The sequence below is a fragment of the Rana temporaria genome, chromosome 4, assembly GCF_905171775.1.
Source record: "Rana temporaria chromosome 4, aRanTem1.1, whole genome shotgun sequence".
NCBI lineage: Eukaryota > Metazoa > Chordata > Amphibia > Anura > Ranidae > Rana > Rana temporaria.
In genome coordinates, this window is record NC_053492.1 from 153,775,691 (window position 1) to 153,791,603 (window position 15,913).

The window sequence follows — 15,913 nt, forward strand, 5'->3', positions numbered from 1 at the left end:
GTTGAAATTCTTCGGACCCTCCTTTCACCCTGGACAGCGAGAATGTAGAGGTAACGTGCCACCCAGAATATAACCAGCAGCTCCTGTATAACCAGCAGCTCCTGCGGGGGTAGTGCTACATATATATATGTATATATAGTAAAGCTCTCAACTGTCCCTGATTTTGAGGGACTGTGCCTGATTTGCAACAATGTCCCTCTGTCCCTCGGGTATATACTGTGTGTGTATATATATATATATATATATATATATATATCTATATATATAAAACTCAACGTGTGTGTGTGTATGTATGTATGTATGTATGTATGTATGTTCCAGCATCACGTCCAAACGGCTAAAGATATTAACATGAAACTTGGCACACATGTTACTTATATGTCAGCAACAAACATAGGATAGGTGGTTTAACCCTTACCCACCCCCATTTGCCATGGTCGGGGTTTTTCTTTAAAGTCCCATTCAACTCTATGAGAAATACATGTTACTTCATGTTCCAGCATCACGTCCAAACGGCTAAAGATATTAACATGAAACTTGGCACACATGTTACTTATATGTCAGCAACAAACATAGGATAGGTGGTTTAACCCTTACCCACCCCCATTTGCCATGGTCGGGGTTTTCCTTTAAAGTCCCATTCAACTCTATGGGAAATACATATTACTTCATAACTTACAAACGGCTGTAGATATTTCGATAACACTTGGTCACATGTTACTTATATGTCCACTTAAACTATAGGATAGTTCATTTATCCCTTAACTACCCCCATTTGTGAGAGTTGGGGTTTTTGTTTAAAGTCCCATGCAAATCAATGGGAAATGTATGTTCCCACATAACTTCTGTACGCCTGGAGATATTTCAATAATACCTGGTACACATATTACTTATATGCCAAATAAAAATATATGACGGTTAAATTAACCCTTACCTACACCCTTATATAAAAGATGGGTATATTTATATTACTATGATTTTCCTCCCCAAAAGGTTAAGATAGGAAGACCGGGCAACGCCGGGTATTCAGCTAGTATATATATATATATATATACACCCGGGAAGCTATGGGCAACAATAGTGAACTATTAAAAATAGGAGCACTTGCCTATTACTCCCTCCTGGCCTGGATTTAGCAGCAACTTTTTCATAGACAAGACATGTGGTCTCAGACTTTCTCTCTCTCCACTTCCTCTTTCTGGGGTTTTCAACCCAACAACTCAGAAACAGGAAGTGAATACATAATATATATCAGCAGCCAGGCATATACAAATAAAGACAGTAGAGAGCAGCCAAATCCCTACACAGAAAAAAAAAACACTATTTTGAAATTGTTAGTTCCAGCAGAACAAAGCAAATGACCTGGCACGCAGAGTGTACCTGATGCACAGACACATGTGAGCACGCTGGTTCTGACATTGATGTCAGCACAAGTATTTCTCCTACTGCTCCAATGCCACCTCAATATACTAGTTCAGCACCACCCTCAGTTTTTTTTAGATTTATCTGAAAAAAGCACAAGAGATGTCATGGCAGTGCTGGTAATGACAAATTGAATGTTAGCAAAGGATGTGGAGGTAGAAGCTCATAAAAGAACCAGTGCTTCACTGGAACTTAGTGCTTCACTGCAATGGGATCCTCCTGGTCTATGTATAGATATGAACAAACGTCTGAGGCCCCATGCACACGTCCGAGAAACTCGACGGGCAAAACACATCGTTTTGCTCGTCGAGTTCCTTGTGAAGCTGCCGAGGATCTCGGCGAGCCGAAATTTCCCATTGAACAACGAGGAAATAGAGAACATGTTCTCTTTTTGGCCCGACGAGATCCTTGTCGGCTTCCTCGGCCAAAAGTGTACACACGACCGGGTTTCTCGGCAGAATACGGCTCCGATCGAGTTTCTGGCTGAATTCTGCCGAGAAACTCAGTCGTGTGTACGGGGCCTGTGAGATTTCCTTGTATTGCATGGCCCTTAACAAGTGACACACTTTAGATTTCCAAATAAACAAAGCAAAAAGAGCATTTGATTTCAGAAAGTATTAGAAAAGTGAATTGCCCAATGGAGGAATTTTGGGAAGACTCATGTTTCATGTGCAGAGAGCAAATATGCTGCCTACTGTTTTTGCTGCAAACTCTTTCTACCAAGGTTTGTTGTATCTTTGCTGTGCTCTACTGGAACGCATGATTGGAGGAACCTAGATGGAAATTTGGTTAACCATGATAAGGTTACAACATTCTATAACTGGAAAAAACTGGAGACAAGAGACAGATTAAGGTGAAATTTTTTGAAAATAATTGCTGAATTGATTGAAGCTGAAACTTTGCCCTGGCACAATGGCTAAAAAAAGGGTAATTTAATCAATTAGAATCCTGGCAATACAAAATTTAACCAGGAAAGTCACGTCAACTTTTCCCAATGATTTTTATTTTTAATTTGTTGAAGAATCAAGGGAGTTTGATCCAGTACTTAAATTGTTACTAAACCCAGTAATATGGAAATAGTTCATCTTTTTACATTAAAATATTATCACTATATATACATTTTTGGCTGATCTGTATACCATGGTCAGTGATAAACTACACAGTTTCTCCAGTGCTGAGAGTTCAGGTAGGAGGATATTTCCACTACAGCCTGCATCCACGCCCACATGTGTGATACCAATATCATGTGACCTGGCTAGCTCTGAGAACAGGTAAATGTTCTCTCCAGCATGAAAGACACAACTGAGCATGTGCAGGTCGGCTACCCTGTCTGTGTTAGCTGGCCTTCCTCAGATAGACAGGGCAGGAGGGGGAGGATCTGTGCATACAGGATAAAACAGCCTTTTTACACAATGCAGAGGATTAACCCCTTAAGTTCCACAGTGAGTATAACAAGCATGCTATGCTGCATATACAGACTGATTTTACTGTTGTGGGTTTAGTAACACTTTAAAGAGCAAGTAGTTATGAATTATAAACCTTGGCAACAGAATATAAAATGATATTATCCAGCTATTTCCTCAACAAGTCAGGCAGAAAATAGTGGCAGAATTAAATGCAGCAAAATACTACTTTATGACACTACACTGTACTCCTGATACATGTTAGGATACATTATGATATGTTTGCTATTTAAGAAAAATAATTACAACCTATACAATCAATTTAACCTGCCTGTGAAAGTTGTGAATCTGTAGGGTATACTAAAGCCTATTGTAAAAAAATATGCAGCCACTAAAGGTATGTAAAGTCAAACATTAAAGCGGAGGTTCACCCGTAAATATGACTATTTCCCCCTAGATGGATGCTCGTTTTGTCTAGGGGAATCGGCTAGATGTTTTAAAATATGAGCAGTACTTACGGTTTACGAGATGCATCTTCTCCGTCGCTTCCGGGTATGGGCTGCGGGACTGGGCGTTCCTATTTTGATTGACAGTCTTCCGAGAGGCTTCCGACAGTCACATCCATCGCGTCACGATTTTCCGAAAGAAGCCGAACGTCGGTGTGCAGGCGCAGTATAGAGCCGCACCGACGTTCGGCTTCTTTCGGCTACTAGTGACGCGATGGATGTGACCGTCGGAAGCCTCTCGGAAGACTGTCAATCAAGAAGGAACGCCCACTCCCGAAGACCCATACCCCGGAAGCGACGGAGAAGATGCATCTCGAAAACGGGTAAGTACAGCTCATATTTTAAAACGACTAGCCGATTCCCCTAGACAAAACGAGCAGGAATCTAAGGGGAAAAGATAAAAAAACAAATAAATGGGTGAAATCCCGCTTTAAACACATACAATTCCTTTAAATAGCATGCCGTAAACCTGGGGACTAATTTTAGCCTGGAGGAACATGTACCAAGGCAAAAAAAATATAAAAAATTAAGGGCCAGATTCACGTAGAATCGCCCTACGCTGCGGCGGCGTAACGTATTACATTTATGTTACACCGCCGCAAGTTTTCAGCATAAGTGCTTGATTCACAAAGCACTTGCCTGTAAACTTGCGGCGGCGTAGCGTAAATCCGCCCGGCGCAAGCCCGCCTAATTCAAATGGGGCGGGGACTATTTAAATTAGGTGCGTTCCCGCACCGAACGTACTGCGCATGCTCCGTCCCTAAAATTTCCCGACGTGCATTGCGCTAAATGACGTCGCAAGGACGTCATTGGTTTCGACGTTAACGTAAATGGCGTCCAGCGTCATTCACAGACGACTTACGCAAACAACGTGAAATTTCACATTTCGATGCGGGAACGACGGCCATACTTAACATTGGCTAGACCACCTAGAGGGCAGCTCTAGTTTTACGCGGCGTATCTCTACAGAAACAACGTAAATTTACGGGCAAAGCGGACGTTCGTGAATCGGCGTAACTAGTCATTTGCATATTCTACGCCGACCGCAATGGAAACGCCACCTAGCGGCCGGCCTAGAATTGCAGCCTAAGATCCGACGGTGTAAGTCACTTACACCTGTCGGATCTTAGGGCTATCTATGCGTAACCTGATTCTATGAATCAGGTGCAAAGATACGACAATCGTATCTCAGAGATACGACGGCGTATCAGGAGATACGCCGTCGTATCTCTTTTGTGAGTCTGGCCCTAAATAATTAAAAACCTCGGACAGCCAATCTAGGGAGAAGATAGTGAATGAATGAATGAATGAATGAAAAACTTATAAAGCGCGGCGCATGCGAACTGAATCGCTTCTGGGCGCTAGTTGTTCGTGTCTCATGTCATCAAAAGAGCAGAGTTTTGATCCGTCTTCTGAAAGTCAGGTGGTTTTCCTCCAACCGAATGCTGGTTGGTAAAGCGTTCCATAGTCTAGGACCCTGAAAAGCAAACCTTCTTTCTCCTTTGGACTTGTATTTGGTTTTTGGTACCCTGACCAGATTTTGGTCGGTGGATCGCAGAACGCGATTCGAATTGTGAGGTTCTATCTTGTCGCAAAGATATTGCGGAGCCTTCCCATGGATGCACTTATGTGTCAGGCAGAGTGCTTTAAATGCAATTCTGTCTTTTACTGGCAGCCAGTGAAGGGTTCTCAACGAAGGTGAGATTGATTCCCATTTTTTTTTCCCAGTCACCAGTCTAGCGGCCGTATTCTGTACGACTTGCAGACGAGAGATTTGGTACTTTGGGAGTCCGAGGTAAAGGGCATTTGCATAGTCCAGTCTGGAATTCACGATTGTTCCCACCACGACTGCTACGTCTTCTTTGGGGATAAATGGAATAAGTCTGCGTAGTAGGCGCAACAGATGGTGCGCTCCGCTGACTACTGACCCTATTTGTGCGTCCATTGTCATGAAGGTGTCGAAGATGACCCCGAGACTTTTGACTTTGGAGCTAGGGGTGATGATTTGGCCCAGAATGGGCGGGGGTGTCCAGGTTGTTGCCAGTTGACTCTTTCGGCTGGCGTGAAACATAAGGAGTTCTGTTTTTGAACTGTTGAGTTTAAGATAACTCTTAGTCATCCAGTTTTCTATCAAAGAGAGACATTTCTCTAAACTGAGATGATGATCCTTTTTGTTGCAGATGCGAAAATACAGTTGCGTATCGTCTGCATAAGAGTGATAGAGTAGTTCTTGGCTACTGATAATATCAAATAGTGTCAGACAAGCAGATTTATATGGACTTAAAGCAGAGCTCCACCCAAAAGGGTTAATTGGATCCTGTCTAAATTGGCCCTAGTACATTAATGTGAATTTGGGACCTAAGATTGTAAGCTCTTTGAGGGCAAGGGCTTATGTGAATCATGTACAATATATTTGTTAAGTGCTGGTCAGTGGTCAGTTGTTACATTTAAAGGATGGGTTCAGGTTTAGGTAAACTTTTTAAACAGCATACTGCTCTGGTGGTACAGCAAATGTAAGTACCGTACCTATTTTTTATCCTGGTTCACTTGTAATATACTCTAGTTTAACCTTTTCCCAGCCAGAGCTGTTTTTTTTTTTTTATTTTTTTTTTACACATGGTAAAGTGTTAATTTTACGCCTGAAGAATAGTTAAACCCCCACATATTATGTATTTTATAAAAACAGGGCCCCTAAAAACTAAAATGGTGGTAGTTGCAATTTTTTGTGTAATGTCATATTTTAGTGCATGTTTAGCAAGTGCTTATTTTTAGTAAAAAAATACGCAAAAGTTCATTTTTGTGCAGACGAACACAAATATATTGGCCATTTCCTTGGCAAAATATAAAAGATGAGGATGTCAAGTAAATCAATACCAAACAAGTTCAGTCTTAAAATGACACATGCCTGTGAAACGGCGACGAACTTCAGTACTCAAAATTGTCCAAACGCAATGCTGTAAAAGCCCAAAGTCCTTACAGGTTATCAGCTTGGGGTTAATTGTGAATGATGGCTCTAGAATTATTGCTCTCACTCTAGTGTGTGGAGCAATACAGAACATGTGTTATATAATGTTTGTTTTAATAGCTAGGCACCCTTGGCATGCCTTGCAAATGTATTCACCCCCCTTGGCATTTTTCATGTTTTGTTGCCCCATATCCTGGAATTAACATGGATTGTTTGAGGTTCTGCATCATTTAATTTACAGAACATGCCCACAACTTTGAATTTTTTTTTATTGTAAAGCAAACAACAAATAGGACAAAATAACAGAAAAAGTCAATGTGCATAACTATTCACCCCCCTAAGTCAATACTTTGTAGAGCCACCTTTTGCGGCTATCACAGTTCCAAGTTGCTTTGGATAAGTCTCTATGAGCTTGCCACATCTTACCACTGGGATTTTTGCCCTTTCCTCCTTGCAATACTGCTCCAGCTCCTTCAAGTTGGATGGTTGCACTTGTGAACAGCAATCTTTAAGTCTGACCACAGATTTTCTATTGGATTTAGGCCATTCCAACACATTTACATGTTTCCCCTTAAACCACTCAAGTGTTGCTTTAGCAGTGTGTTTGGGGCCATTGTCCTGCAAGAAGGTGGACCCCCATTCTAGCCTCAAATCACACACAGACAGAGTGGTACAGATTGTGCTCAAGAATATCCCTGTATTTTGCACCATCTATCTCTCCCTCAACTCTGACCAGTTTCCTGGTCCTGGGACTGCTGAAAAACATCCCCACAGCATAATGCTGCCACCACCATGTTTCACTGTGGGGATGGTGTTCTTTGGGTGATGTGATATGTTGGGTTTGTGCCAGACATAGCATTTTTTTTGATGGCCAAAAAGTTAAATTTTAGTCTCATCAGACCAGAGCACCTACCTCTAAACGTGTCTCCCACATGTCTTTTCGCAAACTCAAAACGTGCCATTTTGTTTTTTTCTGAAAATAATGCCTTTCTTCTAGCCACTCTGCCATAAAGCCCAACTCTATGGAGCGTACGGCTTATTGTCGTCCTATGTACAGATACTCCAGTCTCTGCTGTGAAACTTTGCAGCTCCTCCAGAGTTACCTTAGGTCTGTGTTGCCACTCTGATTAATGCTCTCCTTGCCCAGTCCGTGAGTTTTGGTGTGCGGCCGTCTCTTGGCAGGTTTGCTGTTGTGCCATGTTCTTTCCATTTGGTTATGATAGATTTGATGGTGCACCCAGGAATCAAAGATTTGGATATTTTTTTTAGCACCTAACCCTGACTTGTACTTCTCAACAACATTGTCCTTTACTTGTTTGGAGAGTTCCTTGGTCTTCATGGCAGTATTTGGTTAGTGATGCCTCTTGCTTAGGTGTTGCAGCCTCTGAGGCCTTTCAAAAAGGTGTGTATATATAATGACAGACCATGTGACACTTAGATTTCACACAGGTGGACATCATTTCATTAAATATGTGACTTCTGAAGGTAATTGGTTGCACCAGAGCTTTTTATGGGCGTCATAACAAAGGGGGTGAATACATACGCACATGCCAATTATCAGTTTTTTATTTCTGAAATAGTTTTATGTATATATTTTTTTAATTTTAGTTCACCAACTTAGACTATTGTGTTCTGATCCATCACATATAATTTAGATTAAAAAACATTGAACTAAAGGCTGCAATGTAACAAAAGAGGTAAAAAGCCAAGGGGGTGAAGAGTTTTGCAAGCCACTCTATATATACCTAGGTAAATGTGCATAATTCCACTAGGACTCTTGTTGGGAATAACTGTTTGTACATTGGATGCACAAACTATTATTAATCTTTTCTTAAATAAAGCTTGTATTATTTCCATACCACTGCTCACCTACAGTATATACTTATGGTTAATGTTATTTGCTGATTTCAGTAGCTCTTCTGCTTCCAATTATTTGATTAGATTACTGGTTGATTTTCCAGGAAGAGGCACTGTCCTGGGTGAAGGCACTATCAACTTTATTATCAAACACACTCTTCCACTTAGAAAAGGTTCTGGTTCTCCTATCTCTACAGATGTACCACAATATCCTGTTTGGGGAGGGCCGTTTCTCATAACCCCCTTTAACCACTTCCCGCCCGGCCTATAGGCTTTTGACCAGGCGATTTACGTCCGGGAAGTGGTTTTGAAATCCTGACTGGACGTCCTGCAGGATTTCATGCCGCGCTCGCCCGTGGGGGCGCGGAGCGTGGCGATCGGTGATGCGGGGTGTCAGTCTGACACCCTGCATCTCCGATCTCGGTAAAGAGCCTCCGGCGGAGGCTCTTTACCACGTGATCAGCCGTGTCCAATCACGGCTGATCACGATGTAAACAGAAAGAGCCGTTGATGGCTCTTCCTCACTCGCGTCTGACAGACGCGAGTAGAGGAGAGCCGATTGGCGGCTCTCCTGACAGGGAGGGTTCGCGCCGATTGTTTATCAGCGCAGCCCCCCCTCGGATCGCCACACTGGACCACCAGGGAAGCCCACCCTGGACCACCAGGGAAGGGCAAAAAAAAAAAGGGGGCAAAAAAAAAAGTCTGAAAAAAAAAAAAAGCATTAAAAAATAAAAAAAGATGCCAATCAGTGCCCACAAATGGGCACTGACTGGCAACATGGGTAAATCAGTGCTGCCCCACAGTGTCCATCAGTGCCATCCACAGTGTCCATCAGTGCCACCCCACAGTGCCCATCCATGCCCAGTGCCCACCTATCAGTGCCCATCTGTGCCACCCATAAGTATCCATCAGTGCCACCCATAAGTGCCGCCCATGAGTGCCCATCTGTGCCGCCCATGAGTTCCCATCAGTGCCGCCTATGTGTGCCCATCAGTGCCGCCTATGAGTGCCCATCAGTGCCGCATACCAGCGCCGCCAATCAGTGCCACCTCATCGATGTCCATCAGTGCCATCTCATCGGTGCCCATCAGTGCCGCCATATCAGTGCCTGTAATTGAAAGAGAAAACTTACTTATTTACAAAAAAATTAACAGAAAAAAATAAAAACTTAATTTTTTTTCTAAATTTTCAGTCTTTTTTTAGTTGTTGCACAACAAAAAAAACGCAGAGGTGATCAAATACCACCAAAAGAAAGCTCTATTTGTGGGGAAAAAAGGACGCCAATTTTGTTTGGGTACAGTGTAGCATGACCGCGCAATTGCCATTCAAAGTGCGACAGTGCTGAAAGCTGAAAATTGGCTTGGGCGGGAAGGTGTGTAAGTGCCTGGTATGGAAGTGGTTAAAAGAGGGCTGCATCTACTTTTTTTATATTATGCTGCTGGGAGATGCTTCCTTTCATCAGATGTTCCTCTGAGACTATGAAAACTTCTCAACCTATGCTTTGATATAAAGAAATGAATCAACACTTGTCTAATGTATAGCTAAAAGGAAACTAAAAAAGGAGAAACATAAAAAAGAAATGACCTCGGAGCATCTTATAGAAGTTAGACTGGTAGTCTGTGCCTGGCTGGCGCAGAAGGAGGGTCAATTTTTAGCACACAAGGATCACCTTAAAGGGGTTGTAAAGGTTTGTTTTTTATTTTCTAAATAGGTTCCTTTAACCACTTAATGACCCGCTCACATATATATACGTCATCATTTTAAAGATGGTTATCTCGGTAACGGCAGCAGCCGCTGCCACAACCGACATCCATCTTTCCTGTGAGCGGTCCTTTAAACAATCTTTTTGACCCCAGATCTCATATTTAGGAGGATTTGCCATGCTTTTTTCTATTACAAGGGATGTTTAAATTCCTTGTAATAGGAATAAAAGTGACCGTTTTTTTTTTCTTTGTAAAAATGAATAAAACAAACAAAAAAAAATAAGAAAAAAAAAAAAATCTTAAAGCGCCCCGTCCCGACGAGCTCGCCCGCAGTAGCGCCCGCATATGAAAACGGTGTTCAAACCACACAAGTGAGGTATCACCGCGATCATTAGAGCGAGAGCAATAATTCTAGCCCTAGACCTCCTCTGTAACTCAAAAAATGCAACCTATAGGATTTTTTAAACGTCGCCTATGGAGATTTTTAAGGGTAAAAGTTTGACGCCATGCCACGATCGGGCGCAATTTTGAAGCGTGACATGTTCGGTTTCATTTTTCTCGGCGTAACATTATCTTTCACAATATAAAAAAAAATGGGCTAACTTTACTGCTGTCTTATTTTTTAATTTAAAAAAGTAATTTTTTTTTCAAAAAGACTGTTGCGCAAATACGGTGTGCCAAAAAATATTGCAATGACCGTCATTTTATTCTCTAGAGTGTTAGAAATATATATATATATAATGTTTGGGGGTTTTAAGTAATTTTCTAGCAAAAAAACTGTTTTAATCTTGTAAACACCAAGTCTGAAAAACAGGCAAGGTCCTTAAGTGGTTAAGCTAGTGCATTGTTGGTTCACTTACCTTTTCCTTCGATTTTCCTTCTAAAGTAAGAATTTCTCACTTCCTGTTCCTCCTCAGTAAGCTTGCCCCCATCATCCTAGCCGCTCTGGCTGGGGGTTAGTCAGCCAGAACAGCTTACTGAAGAGGAACAGGAAGTGAGAAATTTAGACAAAGAAAACAAAGAAAAAAAACATTTAGAAGGGAAATCGAAGGAAAAGGTAAGTGAAACAACAATGCACTAGCTTAAAGGAACCTATTTAGAAAATAAAAAACAACCTTTACAACTCCTTTAAATAAGATTTTGGACTACATACATACTGGCCTGGCCATACATCATTATGCACTATATAAGTAACTAAATCCTCCAAACATCAAGCAGTTTTAATAAATACTATATTTAACTTTTAACTGGCTGTGAGAAGGCATATATACTATGGCAATACCAAAGCCGCTGAGAGGCTGATTGACAGTCAGCAGCTCTCTGCTCGGGGATCTGTGAGAAACGAGCCATCGGCAATGCTCGGTTCTCAGTAAAGAGGCGCCAGGGGGACAGATGCAGCATCGGTCCGATGCTGCATCCACCTAGGTAAGTATAAATCTGCAAAAAACAGGATTCCCATACTTTTCCTTTAACACAAACATCTGATACATGTAGGGCTCGTTCACACACGTGTCAATACCCTGTGTTTATGCAGCATTTATTCAGCCTCATAACCGCCCTTCAATGCCTGCCGTGAATATTACAATTACACCACACAGCGCTGTTTACACTAAAGTGGTAGTGTTGTGTTAAGCAGCATTCATGAGACATCAACACTTGCCAGCCACCTTCATTGATTTCAGTGATAATGCTCTGTAACTAACTGCACCTTAACAGCACCTAGAGCATCTATGGCATGCTAGAAATGCATGTTTTAAAGTGCTAACTGGGCACTGGGGGAGAGACAGTGGAGGTTCCTGTATCCCACAATGCACTGGGAAATAATAGATAACTAGGACACAACAGTCTCAGCCACTTTCTGTTTGTACAGAGCAGCCATTTTTATTTAAAAAAAATTTTTAACACTACTTTTATTTATTTTCAAATTTTTATCAACTTTGTTGCTTTTACAAGAGAAGAACAACATCCCTTGGAACATGACAGGTCCTCATTTTGGAAAGATCAGGGGTTTATTAGCCCCCATGTCTCTCCTCTTGCCTCCAAAGCATCTTATCAAACCGAACCTCAAAAAGAGACCCATCTAATGCCTTTAACCCTGATATCACATCATGCAAACACGTATTCTCCAAAGCATTCAGGTCATTGTCGGAATTTGGGCTCAAACTGCAAGTCATCCACTGTTATCAATCTGTACTCAGTCTAAACAAGAAGTAGTAGACCATGTGGGAGGCTCTGATTGTAAGTGTGGATCAATGTTATTTAATGTGGGGAAATAATGTTTTTGTATTAGTGGCGTCACTTGAAGGAAAAAGTTCCCCTGCTTTGGCGGTGTCACTGGAAGGAAAAAATGCCCTTGCTTTGGTGATATCACTGCAAAGAAAAAATGTCCCTGCATCAGTTGTGTCACTAGATAGAAAAAATACACCTCTGTCAATGTTAGCCCTGGAAGAAACAAATTCAGTGTTATCACTAGAAGGAAAAAATGTGACATAGATGTCACTGGAAGAAAAAAATGCCCCTGTTTTGGTGGTGTATTTTTTGCCTGAAAACTCCCCTGCCGCTAAACTCCTACAAACACCTATAGTGTGCATGGACACATATGTTAATATGGAGGGAAGTTTACCTGCAGTTAAAGAAAAAAGCTGGAAGAACCAGCTTATTTGAGCTGTAGTGTACATGAGGCGCTAGGAGTGATTTGAAATTATTAGACAACGCCCAATGTCTAACTAAATTTTACCTTTTGCTAGAATAAAAAGGCAAAAAGACAATTTTTTATTTTATTTACTAAAGTCAAATCACTTAAAAAATATGATGCAATGTTAAATCAATAGCAAATGAGTGTCTATGTAAATCCGTGCAGGTATAAATATGTGAATATCATACCAAAAATATAGAACATATCCATCATAAAGTATAGTCCAAAAAACATCTATAAGGCCATGATTAAACACCCAAAATACAAATGAAGATCTCCCTGTCACCATTGTGCTGATAAAGTGCAAATCAAAAACACCCAGTGATTAATACCATATGAGGGCAGCTCATTGTCACAATCAACCCCCAAGATTAATGGAAGGTCTGAAAGTGCTTTTGTATAATCCATTCCAGACAATGCGTCCTCATATGTGAATCCTGATCACAGATCGATACATCAATATTGAAATCCTATTTGCAAAGAAAAAGAGGCTAAGGCCTTGTACACACGACCGAAGATTGTCCGCTGAAACTGGTCCGCGGACCAGTTTCCGCGGACATGTCCGACCGTGTGTACGGCCTAGCGGACAGGTTTCCAGCGGACAAAAGTTTCTTAGCATGCTAAGAAACTTGTCCGGTGGAAACCTTTTCGTCGGACATGTCCGATGGTTAGTACGACTCATTGGACATGTCCGCTGGTTATGACGTATAACCAGCGGCCCGAAATCCCGCGCATGCGTCGAATTGATTCTTCCGTGTTAGAGAACGTCGGTGTCGTCTACGTCACCGCGTTCTCTGTCCGCGGGGATTTTGGTCTGATGGTGTGTACACACATCAGACCAAAAGCTCCCAGCAGACATGTCCGATGAAAACGGTCCGCAGACCGTTTTCATCGGACATGTCTGCTCGTGTGTACAGGGCCTAATAGTGAACTGCCACTTAAAAACTTTTAATTAAAAAAAAAAAAGGTTACACACACATAGGAAGAAAAGTGTTGGCATGTCAAAATTCCCACAAAACACAGTGGATTCACGCTCTGGTGCCACAATCCAGGCACGCCCATAGTTCAAACATGTTCAAGCATGATGACAACATAGGGAACCTGCCCTACCTCTACTGTATGAGTTTCATCTGAATGACTTCCTCAGGGGCCCTGAGGAAGCACTTTCTGACTTTCCATTAAACTTGGGGGTCAATTGATTTAACATTGTTATTGATTTTCCATTGCATATATATCATTTATGAGGTGGCTTCCAATTTATCACTTTTTATTAGATTTTGTATATTTATTACTTGGGCGCAGCACAATAATTTTGTGTTTATTTGCCTAAAACCTCATAGTTTGCTAAAAATCAATTCATTGATACCTTGTTTGTTGCTACAGATGTTACATATTATCTCTGCCCATTGCACTTCTGTACTGATCACGCATGAAGTGAACTTTTTTCTTTCTCTTTGGCAGCTTCAATTTCCGGGCGCTGCGATGGACTCGAGCCATGATGTTTGCGATTGATGAAATTAATAAGCGCAAGGACATCCTACCAAGAATAACCCTGGGGTACCAGATATTTGACACATGTTTTACTATATCAAAATCAGTGGAAGCCACTTTAACATTCCTAACTGGGCAGAATGAAACCCATCCAAACTTTAGGTGCAGTGCTGGAGCTCCCCTGGCTGCCGTGATTGGAGCAGGAGGGTCTGCGCTATCCATCGCTACAGCCAGAATACTGGGGTTGTACTATTTTCCACAGGTAACATGGTTATTGTCTTTATGATCTAATGATGGTAGCTTTGCGGATATGTGTTTGTTTCTAAAACGCTAATACAGCAGTAATAATAATTAGCTGACACTTTTCCCCCCGCAAAAGCCCTGGGAGACAAAAACAAGAAACATGTAGTCTGGAGTTAGGTTTTCTTTCAGAAGTAGATTGGTTGAGGCTGAGCAGCTGATGGGAAATCTACATTCGAAAATGCAGCTGTACCTATGGGAAACACAAGATATAGGTTCCTGCTCTTCTCTAAGCACAGACGCAGGGAATCCGCTTGCCGTTTTTGCAGCTGTGATTATGCCACTTGTGCCATTAAAATGAATGGCAGACCCACGCGCATGCAAAGAAACAACGCGATTTGGCTTCGGGTGATTGCAGGTGTGAGAATAGGTGTGATTTACACGCTGTACCACACCCACAATAACTTGCAACATAGTGAACCTAGTCTAAGCAAGTAAAATCTATGGCAGTGTGGGTCCCCAGATTAATATTATTATTGTATTTATACAGGATACATAAAGTGCCAAGAAATTGATTTGTAACTCCTACAATTCTCTGACTCAAAGCAGCTGCTATAACACAGCTATTATACACTGCTCAAAAAAATGTAAGGAACACTTTAAAAACACATCAGATCTCAGAGGGAAACTATCATGTTGGATATCTATACTGATATGGGCTGAGTAATGTGTTAGGAATGAAGAATGCCACATTGTTTGACGGAAATTAAAATTATCAACCTGAAGACACCCCGAAAATCAAAGGGAATAAATGATGCAGCAGGCTAGTCCATTTTGCTGTAATTTCATTACAGCAACTCATAATGGTAATTTGCATGGCCCTCACGTGCTGGTATGCATGCCTGACAATGTCGTAGCATGCTTCTAATGAGATGACGGATGGTGTTCTGTCATGCCCTGGATCTGGACCAGGGCATGACTGAGCTCTTGAACAGACTTAGGTGCAACTTGGCGGTGTTGGATGGATCAAAACATAATTTCCAAGAGGTGTTCTATTGGATTTAGGTCAGGCGAGTGTAGAGGCCATTCACTGGTATCAATTCCTTCATCCTCCAGGAACTGGCTGCATGCTCTCGCCACATGAAGCCAGGCATTGTTGTGCACCAGGAGGAACCCAGGACCTACTGCACCAGCGTAGGGTCTGACATGGGGTCCAAGGATTTCATCCCGATACCTAATGGCAGTCAGGGTGCCATTGTCTAGTCTGTAGAGGTCTGTGTGTCCCTCCATTAATATGCCTCCCCAGACCCAACACCAAACAGATCATGTTGAACGATGTTACAGGCAACATAATGTTCTCCGCGGCTTCTTCAGACCCTTTCACGTCTGTCACAAATGCTCAGGGTGGACCTGCCAATTCTGGTGTTCAATGGCAGATGCCAATAAAGCTCCATGGTGCTGGGCAGTGAGCACAAGGCCCACTAGAAGACATCGGGCCCTCAGGCCACCCTCATGAAGTCTGTTTCTGATTGTTAAAGACATTCACACCAGTGGCCTGCTGGAGGTCATTTTGTAGGGTTCTGGCAGTGCTCATCCTGTTCCTCTTTGCACAAAGGAGCAGCTACCAGCCC

At 42.0% G+C, this 15,913-nt stretch overlaps 1 protein-coding gene across 1 annotated transcript in view; it reads left to right on the forward strand.

The window, feature by feature from the left end:
- Positions 1–15,913, forward strand: part of LOC120936684 (vomeronasal type-2 receptor 1-like) — a 50,520-nt gene that overhangs the window by 14,348 nt on the left and 20,259 nt on the right. Inside the window, exon 2 of the mRNA XM_040349229.1 lies at positions 14,013–14,304. Within this exon, the coding sequence (XP_040205163.1) occupies positions 14,013–14,304 (292 nt within the window). The remainder of the gene's footprint in view (positions 1–14,012; positions 14,305–15,913) is intronic.